Source organism: Hylobates moloch, unplaced genomic scaffold (genome assembly GCF_009828535.3).
Source record: "Hylobates moloch isolate HMO894 unplaced genomic scaffold, HMol_V3 SCAFFOLD_8, whole genome shotgun sequence".
In the NCBI taxonomy this organism is placed as follows: domain Eukaryota; kingdom Metazoa; phylum Chordata; class Mammalia; order Primates; family Hylobatidae; genus Hylobates; species Hylobates moloch.
Genome location: NW_026652283.1, coordinates 90,405,218 through 90,427,106, shown reverse-complemented (window position 1 = coordinate 90,427,106; position 21,889 = coordinate 90,405,218). Strand labels below are relative to the sequence as shown.

The 21,889-nt window shown below is 39.9% G+C and overlaps 1 protein-coding gene across 3 annotated transcripts in view; it reads right to left on the bottom strand.

Annotated features, from left to right (window-relative positions):
- Window positions 1-21,889, bottom strand: part of SCN11A (sodium voltage-gated channel alpha subunit 11) — a 195,818-nt gene that overhangs the window by 43,794 nt on the left and 130,135 nt on the right. For all 3 annotated transcript variants that reach the window (XM_032159133.1, XM_032159134.2, XM_032159132.1), the window contains 8 exons: window positions 20,099-20,240; window positions 19,054-19,251; window positions 18,003-18,176; window positions 15,263-15,392; window positions 13,933-14,171; window positions 9,981-10,160; window positions 6,938-7,315; window positions 4,627-5,058 (listed from right to left, as the gene is read on the bottom strand). In XM_032159133.1, coding sequence (XP_032015024.1) covers window positions 4,627-5,058; window positions 6,938-7,315; window positions 9,981-10,160; window positions 13,933-14,171; window positions 15,263-15,392; window positions 18,003-18,176; window positions 19,054-19,251; window positions 20,099-20,240 — 1,873 coding nt within the window. The remainder of the gene's footprint in view (window positions 1-4,626; window positions 5,059-6,937; window positions 7,316-9,980; window positions 10,161-13,932; window positions 14,172-15,262; window positions 15,393-18,002; window positions 18,177-19,053; window positions 19,252-20,098; window positions 20,241-21,889) is intronic.

The following is a 21,889-nucleotide window of genomic DNA, read 5'->3' as shown; positions in this document are numbered from 1 at the left end:
CCCATTTTCCAATACATAAATGATTATACCACCATGAAATGCCTACCAATAAAAATGCATGAGTTATGGAAAAAAAAAAAAAAGCAGCAGCAGCTGCAGGCCACCAGCATTTCTTATCTCTTCCAACTCTGAGTTAAGGCCTCTAAATTTCTAGTGAGTGTGGCCAAAAAGTTGGCTCCCTTTTTCCATCTAGCCCTCCACTCATAGAGCAGAGACTTTATCCGAGAAGCGGCAGCCCAAGAATACTAGAATCACCCTCATTCCAGCTTACTTGTAGGGCAAAAGCTCTGGGGGTGGGGAGGATTAAGGAAGAAGGAAACTGAGAAGTTGAGAGGCTACTGCCCCTGCCCAAGTGCCTGGAATTGTGCTTAAGAGAGTTTGCCCAGAGTGGGAGGTAATTCATAAGAAAAAAGAGCTCTGAAGCTCTCCATAGAACTGACTTTATTTGAAACAAAGTGGTGTGGGGAAGTAAAAGTCTAAGAGTGCTCTTGAAAACAATGGATATTGGATATTTTGATCATAAGCAAATAAGAAGAGACTGGTAGCTCTCCTTCATTAAAGGCAACAAACTAAAACATAGGTCAGCAAATTCACCGCAAAGAACTACGGAAAGTGATGGCTAAGGAGAGTCCCCCTGGGGTCAAAACAAATCTCAAAGACTGCGCTTAAAAGCTATCACTTCCTGAATTTAATTGAATCAGACAGTTGAGCAATTTATGCCCCATGGCATTGTCAAGGAAAATAGAGCAATTATCTAGCAATTAGTTGAGCCTAAAATCGAAGTGTAATACCAAAAGAGGCAGACAGCTTAACAGAGAGATCACAGAAGGAGACAAAGATAGCCTTGCTGAAACAACAGTCATCCTAGACTGACCGTGTGCACATCCAAGGATGTACTCTCCTAGGAGTGACACCAAAGCTTTCACATTGTGTGTGAATGGAGGGGGATGGATTGGAGAGGGAGTGGATTCCACTAAAATAGTCTAGCCAGACTACCATTTAAAAAAGAAGCTTCAGAGAGGAGAAAAGTGAATCAGTTATAGAGTTTTCACAATACGTTACTGAAAATGTCCAATTCAAAACAAAACAAAAAAAAATTATGAAATGTGCAAAAAACAAGAAAGCAGGACCCATACAAGGGAAAACAGTCAGTAATAGAAACTGCACATGAAAGGGTCAAGATGTCAGAGCTAATAGAAAAAGAATGCAAAGAAGCCATTATAAATATATTTAAAGAATTAAAAGGTACAATGCTTAAGGAAATAAAAGATACTATGACAATGTACAATCAAATACAAAATATCAATAGAAATTATATTTTAAAAATAACCAAATAGAAACTTTGGAGTTGAAAATTATCATAACTGAAATGAAAAAGTCACTAGAGAGACCAACAGTACATTTGAAGAAAGAACCAGTGAATTTAAAGATGAATCAACGGAGACTGTGCAATCTAAAGAGCACAGAGAAAACAAAAGAAAGAAAAATAAAAAGAGCCTCAGAGAAATGTGGTGCACCATTAAGCACACCGACCAGAAAGGAAAGAGAAAGGAACAGAAAAAATACTTAAATAAGTAATGGCTGAAGACTCCTCAAAATTGATCGAAAACATTAATCTACACGTCTTAGTCCAATTTATGCTGCTATAATAGAATTCCTGAAATTAGTAATTTATAAAGAACAGATATGTATTTCCTACAGTTCTGGAGGCTGGGAAGACCAAGGTCAACAGGCCAGTATCTTGTGAAGGACTTCTTGTTGCATCATAACATGGCAGAAGGCATCACATGGCAAGAAAGAGAAAGGAGGGAAGGGGGCCAAACTCATTCTTTTATTAGGAACCCACTTCCACAGTAACTAAACTACTCCCACAATAACAGCATTAATCCATTAATAAGACCAGAGCCCTCATAATCTAATCACCTGTTAAAGGGCTTACCTCTCAACATTGTTACTTTGGGAATTAATTCTCCAACATATAAACTTTAGAGGACACATTCAAATCCTAGCACTCCACATCTAAGAAGCTCAATGAAACCCCAAGTAGAAAAAACACAAAGAGATCTACACCTAGACACATCATAGTAAACGGGCTGAAAGACAAAGAAAAGAGAAAATCTTGAAAGTAGCAAAAGTGGTTCATCATGTACAAGGTGACATTGATAAAATTAACACTGACTTTGCATTAGAAATAATGGAGGCCAAAAGGCAGTGATATGATATATTCAAAGTGCTGAAAGAAAAAACAACAGTGAACCAAGATTTTGATATCTAGTGAGGCTATCTTTCAAAAATGAAGATGAAATAATCACATTTCCAGACAAACACAGAGAATGCTTTGGTAGTTGGCCTACCTTATAAAGAATACTAAAGGACATCCTCCAGGCTAAAAACAAGTGACCCTAAATGGTAATACAACACCCCCCAACACACACACACAAGTATGGTAAAAAATATATATTTCTTTTCCTTTCTTCTTTTAGCTGATTTCAAAAGCAATTGTGTAAAACAATATGTTTAAAATTGTATTGCTGGATATGTAACATATAGAAATAAAATATATTTGCTAATACGAGCACAAAGGATATGAATGGGAGCAAAGTTGCATTGGAGTAAGAAAATCACACCTGCAGGTAACTCACATTCACAGGAACAAATGAAGACAGCCAAGAGTAACTAAGAAGATTATTAAAATAAATCTTATAAATATACACTTATTTTCTTTTATTTTCTCAGCTCCTTTAGTAGACATCTAGTTACATTAAGCAATAATAAAAAAAGTTGTTTGGGTTTTAACATATATGAATATAATATGTAGAATTAAAAACAATACAAAAAGAGGAGAGAGGAAATAGAGCTATATATGAGTAATATTTCTATAGCTCACTGGAATTAGTATAAATCTGAGATAGATTCTGATGAGTTAGATGTATATGTCAAATTTTAGAGTACCCAAATAAGGAAATAATTTCAAAAAGATTTTGAAAAAACTAAAGTTTTTTAAATGTTATACTAGAAAATATTTTCTTAATGCAAATGAAGCAGTAGAGAAATAATAAAGGAAAAAACATGGAAGACATATAGAAGACAAAGAGGAAAATATGAGAAGTAAATAAACTGAATTAACAATAGCATTAAATATGAATGGGTTAACCAATCCAATCAGAAGGCAGAGATCGCCAGAATAGATAAGAAAACAAGATCCAATTATACACTGTCTGCAGAGGACACATTTTAGGTTCAAAGATATAAATAGATTGAAAATAAAAGGATGGAAAAAGACATGTTATGCAAACAGCAACCATAAAAGCTGGGATGACTCTATTAACATCAGACAAAATAGATTTAAAAACAAAAAACTTACTGAGATAAAGAGGGACATTTTGTAATGATAAAAGAGCCAAAATATTGGGAAGATATAGCATTTATAAACATATATACACCCAATGGAAGAGCCCCAAAATATATGAAATGAAAATTGACATAACTGTTGGAAGAAATAGACAATTCAACAATAAACATTGGAGATCTCAATACCTCATTTTCAGAAATGAATAACAACTAGATAGAAGATCAACAGGGAAATGGAATATTTGAACAAAACTATAAGCCAGTTAAACCTGGCAGACATCTATAAGACATTTAATTCCAAATGGCAGAATACACATTCTTCTCAGGTACACATGGAACATTTCCAGGATAGACAATACACTATGCCACAAAACAAGACTCAAAAATTTAAAAGGGCTGAAATTGTACAAAGTATGTTCTCTGATCACAATGGAGTGAAATTAGAAATTAATAACAAATAGAAATTTGAGATATTTATAAATATTAAACAACACATTTATAAATAAGCAGTGGTTCAAAGAAGAAATCATAAGAATTAGAAAATAAGATAAAATATAATTAAATATATAGAAAATAAAAATGAAAATAAAATGTATTTGATACAGCTAAACACTGGTTAGAGAGAAATTTATAGCTATCAAATATGAGTCAGTAAACAGGCCCTCCTCAGACATCAAATCTGTCACTGCCTTGATCTGAAACTTCCCAGCCTTCAGAGCTGTGAGAAATAAATTTCTCTTGTTTAGAAGTTACCCAGTCTATGATATTTTCTTATAGCAGCCTGAACAGACTAATACAGTATCCATTACCCTCACACTCCCTGACAGCCCTCATCTCCCACCACTCCTCACCCACAAGATTGGTCTCTGCAGAAACTGAGTTTGTTCCCAGCACTGCCTTTTTTTCCTAAAACAAACAAACCAACAAACAAACAAAACATGCTATTCAGTTTACTTCCCAATCCCCTTTTCCTCACTTTTCAGCCAGTCCAAATTCTACATTTCTTGTAGAGTTCAACCAAAGGAATTCCCCCTGTCACCCCAGCCCATTCTGATTTTGCTCCCCTCTGAACTCTTCTGACACCTCCTATCTGTGCCACACCTGCAGGACCACAATAAAGAACCTGTCCTGAGATGTGTACATGGGTATCAAAGGGCAGCCACATTTTATACCCTTACTTTCCTTGCATAGTGCCTAGAAAAGGGCAGGCTACCAGTGACCCTGTGGCAGCTCCAGCTTTGTATGACCTTTAAGTCTATGTGTGAACCTTCGTACCTGTTGTTCAGCCTCAGGTTGTGTGATGCGCTGTGCATTATCTTCACCAGAAAATTCAACATCATCTTCCTCCTCCGCAAGTGGTGCCAACCAAGTCCAATCATGCCTGACGCCCAGGGTCTTTGGTACTGAGGTTAGTATACCAGGCTCCTCCTGGGTCTCTGAGCTCCTTTTCATCTCCATGACCAGGGGAATGATGTCTTTGCTTTGTGCAGCACAGCCTCCTGTCACCTCTTTTTGCTGTGGTAAGTTTTGCTTCCTGCACCACTTGTGACAGAAATGCTCAAGAGTGTGTCTCACAAAACAAAAAGCCCAGCAGAATCGATCCAGTGCTAACTGGACTTTAGTTTTCCTGGCCTCTCCTTCTAAGTTTCCATTTCTTTCCTCATTGCTAAAGGAATTGAGCAGTAAGGCAATGAAGAGGTTGAGCACCTGGGAATGGGGTGGGTAGCAAGAAGAAAGGAAAGTTTAGCAAAGGAAAAGATATAGTGGGTTTCCAGGACAACTTTTCCCCAAGACTAAAAACAGAATCAAATGAGAGTTCTATGTCCCACTGTCTCCTAAGAAAGTTCATCTATCCAATAAACAAAAGATTGAGAAAGAAATAGAAACAGGAAGACGAATAAAAATTGAAATTAAAGGGTGCAAATAGCCAAGTCCACTTTCCCTACATATAAAGAACATGGATGAGTAGACCCTCACCAGGGTAAAGCAGAATGGGATAACCATATGGCAAAATTAAGAGTACATTTCTTGAGGAACAACTGGATAGTGAGCTTTGATTTTTGCTGGAATTTCCCACAAGGATATGAATCTGATATTCAAGCCCAATGTACAGTCCTTTCTTATTTGCATATTTGTGAGATGATGTACTTTACAGTTTCTTTAGGTCCTGTTGCCCTAACCTTAGTAACGTTTTGGGGGCCAAGCCAAGGGAGTTGGACCAAATATGCAACTCTTCCTCTGAACCACATATCACTTCAAATTCACAGAATCCCAATAGCTTCCTACCTGGGTTCTTTGCTCATAATTACACACTCTCTAATTCATTGTCTTTACCTCCTCAAATTCCTTTGTTTGTGGCTCTCTTCAGCTTGACAATAGACAGCCTTTGGAGAGAAGTGCCTGGTGGGTGTGAATGGGTCTAGTCACAGTTCCTCAGCTGCACTGTGAGAATTCCCACCTCTGGATCTTTGCTTAAGCTCTCGTCTATCTGTCTAAGTCCTCCTTACTGTATAAGTGGTCTTCTCAAGTTCTGTAATCTTACACGAATCCTTTCTCAGTGCTCTCCTCCCACTCCCACTGGTGATGCCCTGTTCTGAGCTTTTGTATGTGTCACTTACTGTCTAGGTACACCATTTATTAGGTACTTAGGATAAAGCTATCATGTGTGGAGAGTTAATTATATTGCACTATAGCCCCAACTTGATCCTGAAGATCTTGTGCAGTAAGGCAATGAAGTGCACTTAATTAGCCTCCTCATAAATACCTATGCTTCCAGCTGCAAGTAACAGACTCAAGCCAGCTTATACAACAAAAAACTGTAGCATAACAAGAAGTTCAAAAATAGAACAGCAGGCCAATTATGACACGAATACAGGTTTGTTCTCTCTTTTCACTCTATCTGCCTCAGTGTTGGCTTTGTTTTAGGCTGGCTCTTCTCATGGTTGCATAATGTTTGCAGGTTTGGTCCAAACCCCTCTGGCTAGGCACCAATACCTCATTGAAGTTAGGGGAACAGGGACCTAAAGAAACTGCACAAAGTACACCATCTCTCAATTTGTGCAAACAGGAGAGGATTGCACAGCAGTCCTGGATATCATATCCACATCCCTGTGGGCAATTCCACCACAGCTCCAAGCTCATGATCTGGCTTTTCCAGGGGTCACAGTCATAAAAAAGCCCAGAGGAAGTAAAAGGATCATTTTTTAAAAACACATATTTCTTAAGAACAAAAGATAGTTCCCAAATTTCTCCAGTGGACATCTCTTTACATCCTATTCATCAAATTAACTCACAAACTCCTATTTCAGCCAATCACTGGGGAAGAGAATACTATTGTCTTAGAATAATCATCTGGAATAAAATAAATTTGGGGGCATCAGTCAAATGAGTAATATGTGTCAAAGAGGTTTTTTTCATGCTTATCATACTTTTCTCAAACAAAATTTGAATGAATATTTCAAATATTTATTTGGCATTATATTTAGAATAATAATTTTTACCAGTAAAGTTTTGCAAATGAAGTAATGCATTTGAGAGGCATGTAGGATCTTTTTCCCTTTTTTTGAAAAAAATCTAAGACACATACCACAAGTTTTCCTATCACCGTGATCAATATGAAGACAATAACACACAATGATGATGATGATGATCCATTCGCTTCTTGCATACATTCCCACATATTTTCGATCCATTCCCCGCAGAGGATGCGGAATACCACTAGGAAGGAGTGCCAGAAATCCCCCATGTGCCAGTGCCGTAAACATGAGACTGTCGGGTCACAGAGTTTTTTACTCTTTTGGAAATTGAAGCTATGGCCAAAAAGCTGCATGCCAACTACTGAGAAAATAAAGATCACAATGACCAGGACCACAGTCAGGCTTCCAAGGGCTCCGACAGAGTTGCCAATTATCTTAATTAGTGTGTTCAAAGTTGGCCAGGATTTGGCTAACTTGAAGACCCTGAGCTGTAGAAAAAGACAATAAACAAAAATGGAAGAAAAGCCAGTTAAGGACAAACTCCATCTGCTCATCTATAAAGCAAATGACATATACCCAAACTTATGACATCCAAAACTCTCTTCTAAGTTAAATCCATCCTGAACATAGCCATAAAATCTCTGTCATAATCTAATGCTCACCTGTATCTACTTTCTTATTTGAAATTGGAAATATTGGCCGGGCGCAGTGGCTCACGCCTGTAATCCCAGCACTTTGGGAGGCCAAGGCGGGTGGATCACAAGGTCAGGAGATTGAGACCATCCTGGCCAACGTGGTGAAACGCCATCTCTACTAAAATACAAAAAAATTAGCTGGGCATGGTGGCGCATGCCTGTAGTCCCAGCTACTCAGGAGGCCGAGGCAGGGGATTCGCTTGAACCCAGGAGTCGGAGGTTGCAGTGAACTGAGATTGTGCCATTGCACTCCAGCCTAGAGACACAGCAAGAGTCCATCTCACAAAAAAAAAAAAAAAAGGAAATATTTTGTTTTAGTTTTTTAATCATAAGAACTTTGGGATCAGCATGGTGACTGAGCTACATAATTATTATATAAAATGAATATTTTAGAATTCTATGTAATATACCAAGTGTCAGCAAACTCTGGCCTGAGAGCCAAACCCAGTCCATTGCCTATTTTTGTATGACCTCAGAGACAAGAATACCTTTCCACATTTAAATGATTGAAAAATAATCAGGCCAGGCACAGTGGCTCACATCTGTAATCCCAGCACTTTGGGAGACTGAGGTGGGTGATCGCTTGAGCACAGGAGAGCTCAAGACCAGCCTGGGCAACATGGTGAAACCCCATCTCTACAAAAAATACAAAAATTAGCCAGGCGTGGTGGCGTGCGTCTGTAGTCCCACCTGCTTGGGAGGCTGAGGAGGGAGGCTGGCTTGAGCCTGGGAGGCAGAGGTTGCAGTGAGCTGAGATCACGCCACTGTACTCCAGCCTGGGAGACAGAGCCAAACTCTGTCTCAAAAAAGAAAATAACAGTGATCAAAAGGATATTTCATGATGCATTAAAATCTTATGAAGTTCAAGTTTCAGCATCCACAAATAAAGTTTATTGGAACATAGCCATGCTCATTGGTTTTTGAAAGTCTATGGCTTCTTTTGTGCTACAATGGCAAAGTTTAATGGTTGCCACACAGACCTCACAGCCTGTAAGGCTGAAAACATTTACCATGTAGCCCTTTACAGAAAAAGTTTGCTAACTTTTGCATTATGTAATTCAGGCCACGAGTTTGAATCTAAGCCTCATAAGAATGATTAGAATAATACGGCACTTGCAGTCAGGAGAGAAAAGGCAACCAGCTATTCAAGACTTGTATACTTTTTCCAAAGAGAAATTTTATCCTAGATCTTCACAGACTTTATAGGAAACAATCTTAGAGAAAACATAGCAACTTCTTTTATAGATTGTTTCTTATATTAACTTTTGGTATAAACTGACGGTTTTACTCCAAAGTACAGTTTGGTTAAGCACATCCCCTATTTGGGGATGGAAACATTGCAGGTCAGTAAGGCTTCTGCTTGAAGAGGACGGTCATTGTCTACTCAAAGGGGAGCTAGGAGCATCCCAGGAAAAAACTGTGGTTCCATTCTCATACAGAGACAATGCCACAGATTTCCGTGCATTAGAGCCTGGCTGCGATAAGCCTAAACAATGATAAAGCAAATGCAATTTTGCTTACCTGAGTGCTAATAAAACATTAGTAGAAGAGCTTAATAACACCTGACTTTGAGCAGTGTAACCTCTTACTATATCCCAAGTATAAAAAATATAAAATGTACATTTAGGTAACTGAATGAAGTGTCTTATTCCATAGGCTTAAAAATCCTATCTGAAAAAAAAAAAAAAGGTAAATATCTTTGAAAGGGGACAAAATCCCACCTTGGAGGTTTTCTAGTTCCCCTTCTCAGACTGGATTTCTCTGTAGTCCTCTGTCTATACCTTTCCTGGGCTCTGTCGCACTGTACTGTGCATGTAGCCCAGTCTTGTATCACTCCTGTGCTGCAGACTTCTCAAAGACAGTGATGTCTTCATCTTTGTGCCTTCCCTCATGTCAGTTTATATTAGGTACTCTGTAAAGGTTTCCAGAATGCTTCCAAACTGGATAGCGGGCAAAGACTGCAGAACAGGAATGTAGCACTGGCAGCAGTGAGAAGGAAACTTGTGAGATAGCACCTGCCGTCAGCTCCTCTGCCTTACTTCCCTGCATTCTATAGTTTTCAACCACCTTGGCAAGCCCAATATGACCTGAGAGATAGGAATATTTTCCCTTATATATTTATTGCCTCAGAGCTCCATGGGAAAAAAGAGTGTTGGAAGGGTTGTGCACAGAGCAAGGAGCAGAGTCCTCACACTGGGAGACACAATTTTGTACCCAATTGCCTAAAGGCTCATCTCTGGCAGGAAGGGGCTGAGGGTATAGGGGTTCAGTTAAGCGAAGACCCCCCAGGGACTTGCAAGGCTATTAAAGACCTGTGCAGGAAGAGGAGTGCAGTTTTGGTTCTGGGGTTAAGGTAAGATAAATTAAAGTTTAGTCCAAGATAACCATTGAACTCGCTCAAAACTTTTTTTCCACTTAGGCAGCTATGTTTATGCAGTAAAATAAGAAAGTGCCTTACCACTCTGAAGGAACGCAAGAATGGCCAGCTTCCCTTTTCAAATTTACTGCTTATTACATCTGCAAAACTCAGAAGAGCAACAATGCTGTCAAAAATGTTCCAGCCTCGGCGAAAGTAGTGGTAGGGATCGAGCGCAATGATTTTTAGGCACATTTCTGCTATAAAAATGCCAGTGAAAACCTAGAGCGGGACAAAGAAGAATGAGAGAAGGAAGCTGCAGAGACACACTTTTAAGAATGGCCCAAGAGAAGTACAGAAGTTACAAAGAAATGAAAAGTATTCTCATGATTGATACACTATACCCTAAAGTCCACACAATAGAAACATTTATTATTGTAGCATGAACCTCACTATGGCTTTGTTCCTCTCTCCATCCCTCTCCATGGTGCCCAGAGCAATGTAACCAAGCTCACAGACACCAGAATGGAAAATGAATATTATTTCTCATTCTGTTGAAGATAAAGCAAAATGGTATTACTGGTAGATGGCAAGGTGACAGAAAGTGTCAGGCAATTTCTCCTCTGAATTCTCTCTAGAATACCAATTAACACAATTAAAATAGCGAGAGAAGGAATGTAAACAATAGCCCTGAAAGCTAAGGATAAATACCACCCATAAACTAGAATCCAGGAGGAGTTCACCTGACCACCTAATTTCAACACCTTGATCAGAAAAATTAAAAATAAAAACAAAAAAGGGGCACAGATCATAGAATTAGAAAACACTTCCAGAGACAAAAAAAAAAATGTCTTTGAGCAACTCAATATATGGGATAAGCCTTCAATTGGTTATGGTTGAAAGGAGAATTAGTGAATCAGAATATAATCCTAAAAACTCATTCAGAATGCAGGGCTCACACTTCCAGAACAAAATATCAAAGAATAAAAAGAAGAGGCAGAAATTACAAAAAGTACTGAATTTTGTATTTTCCATGGGCAAAATAGTTTTGTCTTTGTCTTCAATAATCAGATAAATACAGACTTAAGAAATATGTAAAAATGTTGAATGTAGTAGCCAATTAAAAACTAAATCTGTCTTCCATATCTTTGCAAAAAATAAAGCAAATCATTTCTTCACAGCAAATAGCACAGTCTTATCACATACAAACACAAATAAATAGAAATGAAAAAAGCAAGAATATAAAAATAATAAGGTAACATTAAAAGGATTAAAGTCTTTACAAAGATTGTTATAAAACTGTCTACTACAATTCTGGGGGGAACCTACAAATGACTAAATTTGATTATTAAAAATAATGGATTATCTGTTTTTTATAAATGATTCAATGATTTACTATTTATTTTTTTAAATGCCTGAAATAAAATGGCACAAGTTAAAGACAAAAGGATAGCAAAGATAAATCCAGGGTAGAAAAATAAAAATAAATCAAGAGTTACAAAGAAAATTCAAGTTTATTTTCATATTCCTCCTTTAAATACTGCTATCTACTTCTGCTCAATGTCACCACCAGTATCTAAAAGCATACAGTGATGCCTGTCCTAGATAATTGTGTAGTCATCCCCACCTCTTTTGACTTACTCCTCCTTCTTGTATCTCCTTTAGGCTTTAGGCATCAAGCTCTACAGCATCCCCAGATACCTTGGGACCATTAGTTTTGTCAATTCAATCCAACTTTTCTTTACGGCTTCTTGGCATTCAGTGTATCCCTCTGATTACAGCAATCTCTATCCTAGAGAGTTAATTTTCTAGCCCAGTCCTGCAGCACCCCACAGAGTGGCTTAATCCTGGCCCACACATCAGAGGAGGGAAGTTTTGATGTGTTCTTTGGAACTCGACTCCAAGGCTTCTCACCACCACTACTACCATGGGAGCAGTAAATAGTGTGGCTGCCATTTTGGTATCGTATGTCCAGGGAGTAGGCACATGGAATGGAAACACAAGCTATGTGTATGGTTCTACATATTTCCTGCCAATTTTTAGGAGCTAGGGTGCAGCTGCTGCCTGTGTACTTGGAAAACAACAATGTCCCTGTGGCTCCTCCTGCTCTGGAGGAAGTGAAGAAGAATGTCCATCACTCAGTTTCCAACTGCAAAATATAGCTTCACCTCCACACTCAGGATGTCTAATCAGTGGGAAATCTGAGATGGGGAGGTTTTCTCATTTTCTAAATTTGGACCAGCAGATCAAAACAGATCACCTTTGCAATTGGGAAGCCGTGTCCACGGAGATGACTCTGGGTTTTTGAGTGTTCTCTAGAACTTATTCGTTAACTCCATTCCACCAGGAGGTGCTAAAAGGTGGAGTCTGCTGACCATGCCCCTGTAGACACAGCTTTCTGCCTTCAACTGAAACAATTTCAGCTCATTTCTGGGATGCCTCAGCAGAGGATAGCTGAATACATGGCCAGGCGACCCTGATCTGTTACAAGGAACTATGTGTTAGGTTTGTCAAGCAGCGTGGAATCTAGTCTAACCCATTTACACCCACAAGGCATTTATTCCCAAAGGCAGCATGGAGAAACGAATTTATGTGCTATGTGCAGACTGCCTGTGAGGAGAACCACCCAGGTTTTATACTACAGTTCCACTGTATCACTGCTCCTTGTGGAGGCTGTGGAACTGAGGATGACAGGTACCTGTCTCTAGTGCAGAGGGTTCTTTTTTTTTTTTTTTTGAGATGGAGTCTAGCTCTGTCACCCAGGCTGGAGTGCAGTGGCACAATCTCGGCTCACTGAAAGATCCGCCTCCCGGGTTCACGCCATTCTCCAGCCTCAGCCTCCCGAGTAGTTGGGACTACAGGCACCCGCCACCATGCCCAGCTAATTTTTTGTATTTTTAGTAGAGACAGGATTTCACCGTGTTAGCCAGAATGGTCTCGATCTCCTGACCTCGTGATCTGCCTGCCTCGGCCTCCCAAAGTGTTGGGATTATAGGCATGAGCCACTGTGCCCAGCTGCAGTGGGTTTTTAACAATGTAAAACAAATTTTTAAAGACATGTAAAAAGATATCACAAACAAAAAATATGCCAAAAAAGGAGAAAAAAATAAATAAAAATACATACATACATACATGCTTACATATTGCTTGGAAATGTTCTGCTATGCTAAAAATGATCATCTTTGTCAGTAGGTACATGGGACATGAATTTCTTCTATTTCCCTTATTTATATTTTTCCTTATTTAAAAAAATAAAACAGCATTTACTATTTTTTAAATTAGAAAAATAAAACAAAAGTTTAAGAAGAAAAGGCTAGACAGTCTGGTAAGGTTTTTAGCTCATTAACCCATCAGCTAATTAGGGTAGATCATCCCGTGGGCAATTATCTGTTGTTTCTGATATTCGAGGGACTAATTTTTCCTTGAGAAAAATGCCTTCCACAAGAACCATAAACTGAAGTGAACAGTCCTTGAAAAGTCGGCTCCCCTTAGTTTTCCCAATTTAACTGAGACTAGATCTATCCAATGAGAAACATAGTGAAGCAGGCTCAAGTCTGGAAATTCACCCCACCCCACCCTGACCACCCCCGAAACAACTCCTCCCAAAAAAGTGAAACTTCCACAGCTGCCAGGCCCTGATTCATCTTTCCAGGGAGAATAACACCTAGTAATAGTAGTCACATCATTTTGTGACAAATTATGTCATGAATATCACTGGGACCACAGCAGTCATTACCATGGTTCTCCGGATATGGTTAACATTTTCTTGATTATCTCAGAGAGCTGACCTTTTAGGATGTCTGCTTGTATCTGGCTTACCACTGAATGACTAAAGAGATACCTGAACATACCAGAGGGCCAACTCAGGACACATGGACAATTTCTGAAATGAACCGGGTAACAGTAAAACCATAACAGCCATATTTTCCCTCACTCCACTGAAGAGGACCAAAAACCTAGGTTAGGTTAGCTCATTCACAAAATGTTTAGACTTTGAAAGAGTTATACTTTAAAGTTTGAAATATGTTTTTTATTTGTAAAAGATTAATGTTACCAAATTCCCTGTGTTCAACATCTTATCGAAACTGTCCTCCATCTTGTGATGCTCCATGGCCAAGAAGACAGTGTTGATGATGATGCAGATGGTGATGGCCAGCTCAGTAAATGGGTCAGTCATTACCGTTCTCAGAACCTTCTTAATGCACAGCCACTGGGGGCAGCAGTTCCACACGAGGTACTTGGATGCCAGGTTTTCTCCACAAGGGAGACAAGGCTCTTGTGATTTTTCTTGTTCTGTAGGAGAATGAGTGAGAGGTTGAGGAGTTAGCTCTGAAGCAATCCAGATGCCCTTTGCCTGAGTGCATTCCTTCCTCCCTCTTCCCCAGGGCCTCCTGATACATGATCAGTTGTGAAAGGTTTTGATTTGTGTAGCCAGAAAGGTTTTTCCACCAATCATAGTGCAGAAGAGACAATGTTCCACATACAACTAGCATGCGGCACAGTCAAGTCCATTAAATATTTACACTCTTACTGAGCATCCAGGAGCTGGCCTTTGCTGTTAGATATATAGATGTGGAAGTCAACATTGGCTGGCTGTGAATCCAAGAGAGAGATAGATACAGGCCCAAGTTATGTCCACTCAAGACAGACCATAAGGTCAGCCGTAACAGAGGCAAAAGGGGCAACCAGGGCTCAAGGGAAGGGGCATCTATAAGCACTGAAACAGTAAAAGGGACTCTATCCATTAGTTGAGTTCAGACCACCCCTGATTTCCCTGGCACCACTGCAAGGACACATGCAGGGCAAACGAGATGATGCACTAGGCTTAAAAGTGCTAGAGGACCTATTTGACACCCCCCTTGCAGGGAGTAAATCCTGCTCCTGAACACCAACACCTGGGGTGGGGTCCTGTTACCTGCTGTTAATTTGGTCTATCAGATGGTTCCAGCCTGTCTACACAGGTCTTCTATTGCCCATGTGGGGTTTCTGGCTGTAACTTCAACAACAACTGCCACCTCCTGGAGACTTCAAAGTCTTCTGTTCTTTGACTGACTATTGTTGTCACTTGGATCTCTTGTGACTCCCTGGCCTGGTTGTGAGGCCGTGTTTATGCATTTGGTCAGAAGTCCCATCCCAAGTCTAGGCAGCTTCCACCTCTACCCAAGTGCCAATTTAGAGTGGGCCCACAGGGAAGGTCTGCTTCCTATGAGCCACTTTGTTTACATGCTCCAAAGAGGCAAAGGAAGTCACTCTTTGCAGGACAGTACAGTGGGTTGGTTCCAAAACAGCCTCCTTTGCAGAGGGCTTGTAGGAGATTGGGAAGAAGAAGAATGGAAGGACATCGTTGAAGTAGGCTTTCCCTTGGATTTGGAGGTGGAACTTACCCTTCATGGTGATGGTGAGGATGCTGACAGCACTCAGTGCTCTCTGCCTTTGGAGAGGATCTCCATGCTCATCAAAGTGGTCCAGTGATAGATTCTGGGACAGTCGTTTGGTTTGTTCTAGGAGCTGTGGCTGTAAGAGAAGGCACGGCGCACCTTCTAAAGACAGGGGCTGCCTCTCCTCAAAACTTAATGAGCTACTTTGTTCCAATGCTACATGTAACAAAAGTGCTCAACATTTTCTATAGGTCTACTCACCTCATCTTTACAGCATGCCAAATATTCAGTTTTCTTATTTCATATTTAACAAATAAGAGAAATCTGGTTTGATCATTCATACTTCCTATGCATGCACATTTCTAGAGTCCTACCTACAGAGATTTTACTTTCTCTGTGTTTTATTCACTGCCAACAAAGAGCAAACAAAATTTTACAAAAATTAGTAAGCAATGGTTCCGGGTATGAAAGCAATATAAAATCCAATTTGAAAACAATGTTTAAAGGGAAGAAGTGGAGTATAAATTTAGGAAGGTGGACTGGAGCCAGACTGTGAAGTGCTGGCTCCAGTTGTGAAGTGAACAACTGCCTATACTGTTTTTAAAATGGTCAGTAACTAAAAAGAACAGTCCCATTAAATATCACAAAATCTAGATCCTAAACCTCAAGCACACTCTAAAGCTGAGCCCAAGGGCTAGCTCACTCTCTCACATCTATCTACAATTCTAAAGTTACTGGAATTAAAGAGTGCAAACCTCCAGCTATCCAGAAAATTTGGGTTTTCCTAGTGGCTTATTTTCCAAGGTTCCGACTGACCAGGGCCCCAGAGGGAACTATCCTTTTGTGATAAGCCAATCTAGATAGTCTTTCTATGAGATCTCTCCCAATTACTACAGCAGAGAACTGATCATATCAGTGGATGGGATCCTTCTACCTACTTCTGCAAAGGCCCCTCGATTCCCTTTCCCCACCGCATTATCAGACATACATATCCACCTTCTACCTACTACATCTCCCTCTATCTCAGGAAAGTGGCTCTTGCCATCTTTACCTGTATCTTTAGCATCTTCCTCTCTCTGACTTTTCTCGGGACAATTAAAATATGTCTGAACATCCCCCACCTTAATGATAAGAATAACTTTTTCCGCTGCCCATCCCTCCCCGCCACCCCCCAACCAGCTTCATTTCTGCACATCACGCTGCCTAATCAACATCCCTGCTTGGAGGTCCCATAAGCAACTGGAAATTGGCACATTCAAAACTGAATGAGCCATCTTTCCACTCTCAAAATGTGTACCTTTCCTGTCTCCATAAATTACCCTCCATCAAGTTAGCTAATCATGTCGGAAACCAGGCCTTATCCCCACACTGTCCATCAACTCAACTGCTAAATTTTATCTTCTGCAGATCACGGTCGTCTATTAATTGCTCTTCATCCTCACTTCCCTAACCCTGGTTTAAGCCACAGAAACCTCTTACTTGGTAACTGCAACAATCTCTTAACTGGTTGCCTCCAGTCTTGCCCTCCTCCAATCCCCTGTCTTCAATGCATCCAGGATTTCATAAATCCAGTCATATCCTTCTCTTATATAAAACTTTCAATGCTCTTTACCTCTAGCCCTCATTGAAAAGGGTAAACTCTCTAGCTTTGTTTTCGAGGTCTTTTGTGATCCCCCAACTGATCACTATAGCCTTGTGCCACCCACCCTCCCCCAGCCTCATCACACATGAGCACTCATGAGCGTACACGCATGCGCATACACACACATACACACACACTGGCAAGTTTTCTAATGGGTCATGTTCTCCTGCTTGCCTTCGCTTCTAGGCTTTTGCACATTCTGTTCTCTCTGCAGATAATGCTCTCTTTTTCCTTTTACTGGTGAATTCGCCCTTTCAGCTGACACACTGCATCTTCTGGGGACCCTTTTCTTATCCACTGCTTTTCCCCCAGGCCCCATGAATTCTGGATGCTGTTGGTTTTCCCACCCATATGTCCTTACTTGAGGACTTTCTCTGATGACTCAAATCCCATCTTCCTTAGTGCACAGCAAGTAGGAAATTAGAGAGAAATTATTGTCTTCCGTCTTCAGCAACCTTTAATCTTTGATGGACCAAAGTTGGTATATATACCAACATATATATGTGTGTGTGTGTGTGTGTGTGTGTGTGTGTGTGTGTGTGTGTGTGGATGCCTCTACTTCAGAAGGATTAAACTCCAACTACCTGGCTTCAGTGGTAACTGGCTTGATAAGGCATCTTCACTGGTTACCTTTCATTCCATATAGCACTTCTTCCCTCCTTTCCCAGTGCTTCCTGGGATCACTTCCCAAATAATCTACTTGCATTGTAGTGTCCTTGGGTTTGCTTCAGAGGGAGCCCACACTGACACATAGTTCCTCCTCTGTTCTCCCACAGCAATCAGCACATCAGTCATCACATTGACTCGTAACTGCCTTCTTATCAGTATATCTTCATCATTAGCCGTACACTCTGTGGAGTATAAATCACGTATCCCTAGTACCTATCCCAGTGCCAAGAAGATAGTAAACACTGTAAACACTCTAAATTGATGTTTACAAATAAATGGACAATTGAAAAGACACATGGATGCATGAAAGTATGTGCAAATGGATGAATGAATAAATGAGTAACTGAATAAATGAATTCTTTCACTTTGATTGGCAATTGGACCTGTCCCTCTGGACAGCACTATGGTATCATTAATTCCCTGGAAAAGACTTACCTTTTTTTGGGAATCTTCATCAGAATCTGACCCTGGAGGCTGGTCTTTCCCAGACTCTCTCAAAAAGAAGGACTTCCTTTTCTTATTACCAAAGAGCTTTCTCTTTTTTGGGGTAAAATATGATGTTTCAAGGGAAGTAAGTGAACTTCTGTCAATTCCCATGGCAACCAGAGCCTTCAAATTGAACAAAAGCAATTAAAGAACAGATTACACCTCCTCATGAAACACTGCAAATGACCCCGACCTGAGAGTGGTGAAAATCTCTCTTCTGGTAGCTCTGTATCATTTAAATTGCTCATCATCTACCTGGGCTATGCTAGCTCTGTTATTATTTATCTGGGGAAACATGTCCTGTTTTTGCACAGAAATTGCAGCCACCAAAAGCAGCGCTGACTCTTTCATATCTCTGTGTCACTGCCCCTTAGCACAGTGTCCAGTATGCGCTAGGCACTCAATAAATACTTATGCCTGATAGTGCAGATGTTAAGCACTTACGATGGGCATCCTTCTGACAAATCTTATAGAGGATCGGTGCGAGTATAAAACATGGTCCCTGTCCTGAAAATCTGAGACTTGAGCTGGAAGAATGTAAAGATTCCAAGGAAACTGTTAGAATGGCCTATAAATAAGACAAGGATTGCAGACAGGGAGAGGTGAACATTGTTCTAGAGTCCACCTCAAGCAAAGGCCCCGAACACAAACATCTCCAGATTTCCACAAGAAAGCCTGGAGCACAGCCTAGATTTACATATACTTATGTTGTATTGTCTAGTCAGTAATTTGGGGCATGTCTTAGAAGGCTTAGACTTCAGAAGGTCAAAAAGCATCAAGACCAAGCATTTCCCATTTTGAAGGGCCTGGTGCCTGGACAATTTTGTGAAAGATAGCAGCACAGCCATTCTTCAAGGGACTTATATTCTCAGACAAGCACCAGTAGAGAAAGCACTGAGACCAGGCCAAGGATGGCAGCCTTGAGTCTCAGGTCACATTGCCTCTGGGGACCCCTTCCCCTCCCCAAACCAGATCCCACTGTCTGACCCCATGTCCCTACCTCCTTTTCCTCCTTTAACAGCTGCTGGGCTTCCTGAAACATCTTTTCCTTGGCCTCTATCTCTGCAGCTACATTCTTGTTCTGCTCCTCATATGCCATGGTAACAACAGCCAGAGTTAAGTTAATCAGGTAGAAGGAGCCCAGGAAAATGACCACAATGAAGAAGAAGACTGAGTAGAGCCCAGTAGTACGCAGGGTCTGCGAAGGACAGAGCATGTTCTTGAATCTCAAATCTTCTTCCACAGGAGAGCGACCATCACCTCAAGCAAAGACCACACAGTAGCAGACAATTGCACTGGTGGGCTCAGTTGACCACAGAATCATCTATAGCTTCCCTAATACTCCAGGGATTCCTGATGCCCTGCCTCTCAGGGCACCTTCACATGGAAGTTTCAGTGACTTTACTATCTATAACTCTCTCAAGAGTATCTGCATTTTTAAAAGTGGCAAGAGAGAGGGCAGGGGAATCTGGAGGGGGCTAATATTTCCAGGAAGAGGAGGGGTTCTTTGGAGTCTTCTTCCAAATATTGCATTTAAAATTTTCTTGAAGTTTCTTTTTTTTTTTTTTTTTTGAGATGGAGTTTCACTCTATCACCCAGGCTGGAGTGCAGTGATGTGATCTCGGCTCACTGCAACCTCTGCCTCCTAGGTTCAAGTGATTCTCCTGCCTCATCTTTCCAAGTAGTGGGGATTACAGGCACCTGTCACCATGCCCCGCTAATTTTTGTATTTTTGTATTTTTAGTAGAGTTGGGGTTTCACCATGTTGGCCAGGCTGGTCTCAAACTCCTGACCTCAAGCCTCAGCCTCCCAAGGTGCTAGGATTATAGGCATGAGTCAGCATGCCAGGCCAATTTTCTTGAAGTTTCTAACAGAATTAGTAAGGCAGAATTTAACAGTACAACTGTTAAAGATGAGACAGATGATAAAAGTGGGGGATGAATGGTAGTTATAAATAAATGGTAAATAAATAGGTAAATGATAGAGGGGGAAGGAAAAGGATGGAGGGAGGGAGAGAGGAAAAAGAGAGACTATAAATAGACAACCTGTTGATAAAGCTTCTCCCAGGAATCTTGGGTCATCAGCCGGAACATGGCAAGAAAAGACCAGCCAAAGTTGTCAAAATTCGTATAATTATAGTCAGGATTAATTTTGGTATGGTTACATTCATATTGTATGGAACAGGCGCTAGATATTGGAAACAAACAGAGAAATAATTATATATGCCACCACCAAGCTTCTCTTTCCTTCCAATGACACTGGTTTTTCCGAGGGCCATGGGCTCACACCAGGAGCCCTAGAGGAAGGGAGTATTTATTTGTAAAGTGGCCACTGCCCTGTCTGACAAGACTCTTTTGCTAATGAACTGATTAATAAATTCATATAAGATAGTTTTTCATTGAAAAATTGAGTACAGTGACACATGAACAATGAATAGTAAAAAAGCACATACAATGAATATTAAGTCTTCCTCTCTTCCCAGTCTCCTGATCCCACTTCCTAGAGGCAATAGTTAACAGTTACTTTTGTAAATTTCCAGAAGTTTGCTATGACTATACAGCACATCTATATCTATACACAACTTTTATAACACACAAAACTGGGAACATGCTTTGCACACTCTCCTGCACCTTGCTCTTTTTAATGGAACAATATAGTTTAGAGCTCTTTTCATATCACCATACAGGGAGATATCTTATTTCTTTTCAAGTCTATAGTTCTATGATTTATTTAACTGCTCTGCTAATGATGAATATTTAGGTTTCAGTAATTGACAGTCCTTCACTCTTACAAACATTTTGGCAATGAATATCTTTGAACATAGGTCTTTTCGCATATTACCAAAACACAAATTATTGAGTGTATCTATAAGATGTACTAAGGATATGTATTTCTTAGTTTTTTAATAAATAGTATTTTAATCAAAGTAATACATGCACATGGCTTAAAAATTACATGCACCAAAAAGCTTATAATGAAATCAATTGTATAATTCTTTAACTGTCATTTATAAACCCCAAATTCAACAACTGTTAACTCTTCTACCTCCGTATGTCTAAATAGTGCTTACACTGATATTTGATTTATCAATTGTAGTTCACGTTGATTAACTTCTTGCTATGGTAGACATTTTTTCTTGGCTTTTTCGTGTTGCTTTTTCATGTTTTACTCCTTCATTCTTCTGGAGCACCTCTCAACACTATTCTTAAGAACATTGTGCAATCTTCACATATATGAATATATATTTATTCCATTTTCACAATCAATTGGTAGTTTGGCCAGAAATAGAATTCTGAGTTGAAAGTTTTTCCTTAGCAATATGAAAGCACTGCTCAGTTATTATCCTGTGTTGCTATTAAGAATTCTTATGCCAGTTTGATTTTTGTTCCTTTGTGGGTGACCTTCTTTTGCCCATTAGTTTTAAAATCTTTTCCCAAAAAGTTCTGAAATGCCATGATAATGTCCTTGGCATGGTCCTTTCTCATTCACTGTGTTGGGTACTTTCTGGAGCACTGAGGGACTTCCATCTTTAGTCCCAGGTAAATTCTCTGCATCATTTCTTCACTAATTTCCTTCCTTTTGTTTAATCTGTGCTCCAGTTGTAGAATTCCTACTTAGTCAAAGTTGGGACTTTTGAATTGACATTTACTCTTAGATTTTCTGTTCTCTTTTTCCTGCTTTTGGGGCTATTTTGTCAACTTTATCTTTTAGTTCTAATATTGATTTTTGCGTAATAATGTTTAATTTCTAGTAAGTTTTTTTTTTTTTTTGCTGTTCTTTTTTCACAACAAGCTGCTTTTTGTTTTATGTATGTAATATCTCTCTTAATTTCACCA